Genomic DNA, 7812 nt, shown 5'->3' on the forward strand with positions numbered 1-7812 from the left:
GAAGGCGTAGCTATCACATCCTAAAAGATCTGGGATGTGACACATGACACATATGAATTGGAAGCTCACCTTGGAAAAGTCCAATATGGACCATATGGTGACAGAGAACATTTTATGTGAATAGTTATTATAATCCACCACAAAAATAATTTAATTCATAAATAAAAATAATAATAATAATAATTAAAAAAAAAATCATATCAGCTATGTAAAAAATTGTAGAAGCTTGTACATTGGCAAAGCATCCTAGTTGAAGAAATTACCATCTAACATTTATCTTTAGACTATTACCATAGTAAGATCAATGTCAAACATGCATAACTTCCATTAACATCAAAAATTTCTATTACAAGTGCAGATTTTTTCACTAACTTGTATTTCAGAAAACTTTCTACTCCCTCCAAGGCACAAGAAACTGCACATCACACAGAATATAGGGTAAATTTTCTCTAGAATTATATCTATGTTGCCATGCAAATTATATATCCCTCGAGAAACTTTAGAAAAAGGCAATATCATATCTTTTCCAAGCTCTTGAATATCAACATTGAGGTAAACAAACCATTTACCATACACAGGTGCATGGCATAATATTAAACTGGAAATTAATACAACCCTGATGAAGGATCTACTTCAGATTATATATGGGGCCAAAGAAGATTTTTCAAGATCCGACACGATTCCTTGTGGCTTGAATTACAATATCTCCGTTTGCATAGTGCTCTCTGCAGACCGGCATGTAGACATCGGCGCCTCCGATGAGTTCGGTTTGCGTCTCCTTCGTCTTCCTCAAGGTAAAGAAAGCGCGGCGACCGCATAGTTGACAACATGCCGTGAGCTTCGTGACGGTATCAGCTAAGGGAATGATGTCGAGAACTGAGCCAAATTTTTTTCTGCAACAGAGATTCTATCAACGTTATATTCTAAAAACTTAAGCCGTTAGAGAACGGTATTTATATATATTTTTATATTTAACATGAAGGGTAATAATGTAGAGCAGTCATCATAATGGTAACATATATACTACAGGCCATTTCGAAATGTAACCCCTCAAATTTGTTTCTATGCACAAGCCAACTAGTTAGTCTTTCATCCCCAGATGAAAAAGAAGAACAACATATTAGCTTAAAAGAATAGGTGCAGTAAGAGGATGGCCGTCATATCAGTTTTCAGTATTTGCTAAAGAGAGTTAGTATGTCACTATCGGGAGGCATTTACTTCAAATAAAGACGGGGACCATGAATTGTCCAGAAATTTACCTTAAGTAGTCGCCATCGAGGCCAGCCACGATAACTATCTTCCCGTCATGATCAGCTGCGCTGCAGCAGAATTCATACAGATCTTCGAAGAATTGGGCTTCGTCAATCCCTATAACATCCAGCTGCAAAATCATGTTGTTAGCAGAAAAAATGCAAAAGAATAAAACTAAAAGAAATGGAAACCGGATATTTATGGTGATCAACCTATGACTAGTGATGTACTCGGAGAACTTTTGAGAGGAGATGAAGAACCGTTTTTGCTCGTCGATTTTAAAAGTTTAGAACAAATTAAGAGCATAATAAAAGAAATTTGACTAAACATTCCTAGGAGTTCACACTAGATTAATAGACTAATTAGTATCAGAAGATTATTTAGAGAGGTCAAATATCACAACAACAGATAATCAACATCAAAAAACAGTTAAAGAGCACCTTTCCTGCAGCTAACAATAGGAGGTTGGGCTGATCCAATGCGCGAAAGCGTAAAATGTAGCTATAAGTACAAGCTGGCTTTATGATGCTTTGCACATTGTAATCAAGTTTCTCAAGAAATACTGAGTTGTTAAGGCAGCTTCTTTGAACATTCAAAAATAGATATAAATGTTCTAAAGACATCATAGTAAAGCAAATGACAAATAAGAAGAGTTTACCTCTGTTGGGAATTCAAATGTGAATAATCACATGTTGGACAATTAATACGAGAGGAAATGATTGATGTTATTAATGGGCCCAGATCTAATGGGCTTAAACTTTTGGGTTGGGTGAGTTATGTCAGATATGTCATATCCGACTTATGATACTTAAGAACTTTTTATTTGAAATCAACATGATTTTAAGATCTGCATAATCAGCGAATACCCCAATAGCCCAATGTGGAGTAGGTGGAACTAGACACAAATGAGGTAGCTAGTCAAAGGACCTAATCCAAAGTTTTAACTTACAATTTTCTACTCGACACCTTTCTGGGATCATAAGGCTTGGCTAATGGCATGCTGAACCCTACAGTGATATCACGGTCCGATAACGAACCCCTATACCCGGAACGAGGCAAGCTCGATACTTGTTATACACTCATGGTTGTCTAGTAGCCAAGGTGATCCTGCAAAATGAACCTTCCTATATCCTAGGCTATTGGAATGCTGTTAGACAGTCACCTCGCAACAAACATTTATACAAATGATTTCTATTTACTCAACCAATTAAATAATGTGAACTTGAAGTCGAGCAAACATGCATTTTCGGTATAACCATATAGATATCAAGATATGGTTGAAATTCTTTTGACAACATAATAGTAACACAATCAACTGACAATAGTCTCAGGTATAACCAGAACTAAATTTTAACTCTTCATCACTTGCAAGAATCGATGAAATATCATTAAAATTCTAAATATCGAAGTTACTACTTAATAAACAGACAGAAAGCGTATAGACCTTACCTATCTACTTGAAAGTTTAAAGGCAAATTATATAAATTCTTTTTTTTTCTTTGTTAGGTGGTCCAAATGCCTAATAATATAGGCTTGCACCTCTCAAAGCTGTCGGTGAGCATTACCTGGAGTGGATGGGTTGGTCTAACTGCCTAGGCGGTCGCTTCTGAATTATCAAGGCTGTTTTCTGTGTCAGCTATGCCTACGATCATATCTTAACCAGCAAAATGTGGAGATCTGAAAACAGTGATGTTCACTCGACCGATTGACAAGTAATCAATCAATGCTATCTGATGGTCTACTATAATTGTTAAAATCGGAACGGCGAAAAATAGATCCAGAAAATAATTTAATGCAAGAAAAGAAAAGATAAGGAAAGAACACACCGATATTTACGTGGTTCGGCCAACGGCCTACGTCCACGGACAAAGACGAAGCAAATAATTTATTAATGTCGAAAAGGCGAAGTACAAGAAAACCTCTCAAAGACCAAAAAAACTTAATTAGATCGAAACGCCGCAACAACGCAACTCCAAATAACCGGCTGGCTCCTTCACCCGTACGGAATACCAAGATGCTTCTTAATTAAATAGCTTGGATCTTCATAGAAACAATGCACAGCTTCTCTTCTTTGGCTTAAAGCTGCTCATTCATCCTCAACCGTACGGACCATCAACACTTTAATTAGTGCATGGCTTAATTAGAGCCACCAGACCACCAACCCGAAGAAGCATGTACGGCTTGGACTTAATTAGGCGTGCCTTCTTAATTAGAGATCCGGCTTCTCCGTCCGACTACCAACATGCTCTTAATTAATTTGCATGGCTTCTTAATTTTTGGTCGCGGCTTCATTAATTTGGCCATAGCATGTATTTATAATACATGTCTCCTAAATAGAGTCTAATCCTAATNATTTATAATACATGTCTCCTAAATTATATCCAATCCCAATTAGATTAGGATTTAACTCCAATTAAGATAACTATAAATCTAAACCAAATATAACAATAATTATAGAATCCTGAATCGATTAGTTTCTGCTTATAAACTCTCCAATCCAAGTAAAACTATGTGGTAGTTTACTCTTGCATCAGTATTGAATGAAGGTTGAAACCAGAATTGAATCTGCACAAGACCCATATAAGTTTATCTCTTTCCTGGAAGATTCTATTCCTCCGAAGATTCAGAGATTAGGATGAGTCCTTCCCCCCACAAGTAAAATGCTTCTTAGATCCGGCAAGTAGAGATAGCAGGAAATACCATATCATTTAGGTAAAGATAATATGGTTTACCATCTTCTCACAACTGTGTCCATTGTCCGTACTAATCCGCAGTAAGAAATGATAATAAAGCAACCATACAAAGAAAAGACACAAAATCACCAATAATGCAAGTTCTACAGAGATATCAAGAGAATATGCATGTACACAAACTAATACAGTATATTACAGTATATAAGTTAATTGAGAATTGTTCAATATTATTAAGGCAGCAAAGCTTGAACTATGACGCAATTACTAGACATGGAATGAGATCGCTAACTTACAACATACCTTACCATAGGCCTCAGCTCCAAGTTTATCCCGAAACATTGAAAGCTCGGCCAGAGCCCAGCACGGCATCTTTGCCCCGTCATGTGTCACTGCACAGTTCAATCCATACCTCATATCCTTGCTAGATTTTATAATCACTGCAGTTCTGCTTGCAAAAAAGCAGTTAAAGTAGCAAGACAACCCACAGTCATAACTGATTCAAGTCGAGATTTACTATTGCAAGTACATGACACTATAGGAGTATTTTTTGTATTAAAATCACAGAAACAAACTACCTTTTTTTCATTTATCCAGTAATTATAGTATGACGTGGAAGGTGCCGATAACTTTCTTTTTTCCTTCGCAATTTAGCCCATGACGCTTAATTCGGTGCAAATCTTGCTAATAACCGATTTCTAGCTTGTTTGATCTGGTGTAAAAAATTAAATTCGGCCTGAAAATTTTGATATGGTAGAGAAAAGTCACCGCAAATTTAAACATTCGGCAAACTTTCTGCACCAAATCGATCATTACAGGCCAAACTACGACGACAGCTGCTCCTCTACAAGAGGCACTTCAGTAGATCCTTAAATGGGTAGTAAATTTATGGTCTGCTCGTTTCTTCAACTAAGCTCTCTCTCTCTCTCTTGTTAGGTGTGTGCATTTTGATCACATCGATTTGTATCTTATTCTTTATTCAGGATAGGGGAGACATGTTTGCTTGAATTGTTGCCTGAGGTGCTTGCGGCATCTCTATTATGCTTCTCTTTGTAAGTTTTTTCTCTTTCACTAAAAATGCTAAGGGAATCATCCTATGTTTTAATTTCAAAAAGAAAAAGAACAATGATAGCGAGTTTCTAACATCAAACTAAAGTGAGTGGAATTTTCTCAATTATGAAAAAAAAAGAGTTTGGGAGTTTATCTAATTTTAAACACAACTTTTTTCTACAAAATTCCAAAAAAAGGCAGCAAAGTTCCGCTTATTCATTATACAAGAATCCACTAATAAAGAATATCCCATAACAGGGAACAGAGCAAGAAAAACTAACAGACTCTCTACAGGCTATTTTGAATTAGACCCTTCGACTTTATTCTTTTTGATTGACACCGATTTCAACTTTTATTTTCTTTCATTCGAGCGATTCCAATAAACCAAATTAGATTCTGTTAATAAATTGACGGCTAACAATTGATGGAACTATTAAATTTACCGAAACCTCCGACTTAACTAACTAAAATAGTTCCAATAAAAGAAATTTGAGGAGTACTCTATTTCAAAGAGTAATGCTATTATATGAAAAGCGCAAACTCTTTGTGCTTGTTAGTGATAAACCCTAAAGCCAATCGGTGACATAAGCTTGTGGATATATTAAGTATTTTTCTTAATTAATAAAGGGCAAGTTTTATTCATATTTATTGTTCGCAGTACAATATATATATATGAATCGTCCGTTGAATCTTCGTTAAGAAAATATATTCCTAAGAGTTANCTTGAATAGTGACCGCTCGTATCTTGGTACACTGTCAAGTTGGTTTATCAGTGCGAGTCACATGAACAACAGGGATGTGATCACTGAACTCTAAGCAGTATTGCTACAGTTGTGTGAAGTACTCCTTGGACCTAAGGCATCATAGTTGCTTCACGTATAGGTTGCTACAGTTTAACAGTACTAATACTTAGACTCTAGACACGGGTTTATGTTCGGTACTGATTGGCTATAGTGATTTATATGGGGAGGCATGTGAGTGCGCAATAAGGAATTCAACACTCTCAATATTGAGAGAGAACGTCCTATGTAGACTATCAGACTCGATTCGAAAAATCCCTGGCCAGGGTATGTGGTGTATGGAAAGAGTTTCCAGATGTGTTACCATATTGAATCGGTTCTAGATATTCTAGTCATATGATCGAATAATAAGATTTGGCGAGTAACCATAATTTTGGTTCGATCGGGACGTTGTGTGTTGAAAGGAATTAATCATACGGTAACTGTAAGCGGAAAGGTTCATTCTTCATCACCATTCTGGATTGTCGTGATATACTGCTAGGTGTCACTCACGGACGGTGAGAGAATATGAATGATTAGAATTTAATTATTCTTATTTATCGATTAGAAGGGTTCTAATTAAATATCAAAGAGTTTGATATTTAGCTCCACTGCCGAATGGTAATGAACCTATGCGGTCACACACAATAGGAATTGTGTGCATCCAACAGGACAAGATGAGAATAATACACTAAACGGTTTAGTGAAAATAGTGAGGATTATAATTTGAATGTTACGAAAGATTTTATCTCTAATTAGATTAGAGAATAACTGAATATTCATAAATTATTATGAGATAATATTCTAATTAAATTAGATTTAAATATGAATATTTAGTTATAATAGATATGATCTAATTAAAGGGAGAGATAATAAAATATCCTATGTTCCAACTAATTGGATGTAATCCTTAGTTGGATGTAATCCAATTAGTTGCAACAGATAGTATAGAATTATAACTAATTGAAAATTATCAAATTGGGATTGTAACTATTTGAATATAATTAGTTACAACAAATATGGCTGGCCTAAGATACGGCTCAATTAAGAAGCCGTTTCGTACGGCTCTTTGTTGGTACTCCTTAATTAAGCAGAGCTATATATATATAGCTTAGCTGCGGCTTCATTAAGGTGATGAGATATCATTAATTGACGTGAATAGGATTCAAATATTCTTCTCTCTCAAACTTTCGTAAGTCCACAATAATTTTCACAAGAAGGAACGTAGACATCGGAAGACTGCTAGCACCGTCTTCGTGATCTGCGACTCATCTGTTCCATACGACGGAAGGCGTTGGATCGGGATCAATTCCGTGTGGATACGCGTAGAGGCCGGGCACGTGCGCGGCTAATCGGAGGATCAACTTCAACCGTACAGTAGATCAAGAGACCTTAACTGGTCCAAGGTAATGTAATCTAAACTTCGGATTTGTTTAGATTAGATTTTATTTTACATTGTAACATGAGAATGATCCGCCGGCACTGGATTGATTTGTTTTGTTTTGTTTCATATGTGATATGGATTTCGTTTTCGTTTTTCCGCTGCGATTTTTTAAGTGCCGGATATATTTTCTAACAGTGGTATCAGAGACGATTCTCATGTTCTTTGTAAAATACTAATGATCTGTATGGTTTAATTGAAATTTTGGAACTTTTTCGATTAGATCGAAATTATTTTTCTTAAATTGCACGTACTGCGATTTATTGTTTTAATACAATAAAAAATATAAATACGTGGAGATTTGAGAAAAATATATTATTGAGTTCCAAAACTTTTAATCGATGTTTAGATCGATTTGGTTATTATTATCCGCATAGTTGTTAAGATGGGTGATGATCATGGACCTTAGACATCTGTGATGTGATTGTGGATGTATTTGTAATTTGATCATAGGGTGTGTTTGTAATTTAATTGTGGATGTATATATTTTTTTTTTATCACGAAGGGCCTGCGTGCCAATTTATTGGGATCCGTGAATCCTTGTAATTTAATTAGAGAAAATTAGGATTTTGGAGAAGGATCCATATCGAGCGTTGATGGA

General features: G+C 35.7%; 1 protein-coding gene across 2 annotated transcripts in view; it reads right to left on the bottom strand.

Moving 5' to 3' along the window:
- LOC109721812 (thymidine kinase-like) overlaps nucleotides 521–7812 on the bottom strand; it is a 32675-nt gene continuing 25383 nt past the window's right edge. Inside the window, exons 1-4 of one of the 2 annotated variants that reach the window (XM_020249606.1) lie at nucleotides 4520–4907; nucleotides 4245–4389; nucleotides 1260–1381; nucleotides 521–893 (exon numbers count right to left, since the gene is read on the bottom strand). In XM_020249606.1, the coding sequence (XP_020105195.1) occupies nucleotides 665–893; nucleotides 1260–1381; nucleotides 4245–4389; nucleotides 4520–4530 (507 nt within the window). In that variant the 5' untranslated portion in view covers nucleotides 4531–4907 and the 3' untranslated portion in view covers nucleotides 521–664. Of the gene's footprint in view, nucleotides 894–1259; nucleotides 1382–4244; nucleotides 4390–4519; nucleotides 4908–7812 lie in introns of those variants that run through there. The other variant, XM_020249605.1, reaches the window with a different exon arrangement.

This window comes from Ananas comosus, linkage group 15, assembly GCF_001540865.1.
Source record: "Ananas comosus cultivar F153 linkage group 15, ASM154086v1, whole genome shotgun sequence".
NCBI lineage: Eukaryota > Viridiplantae > Streptophyta > Magnoliopsida > Poales > Bromeliaceae > Ananas > Ananas comosus.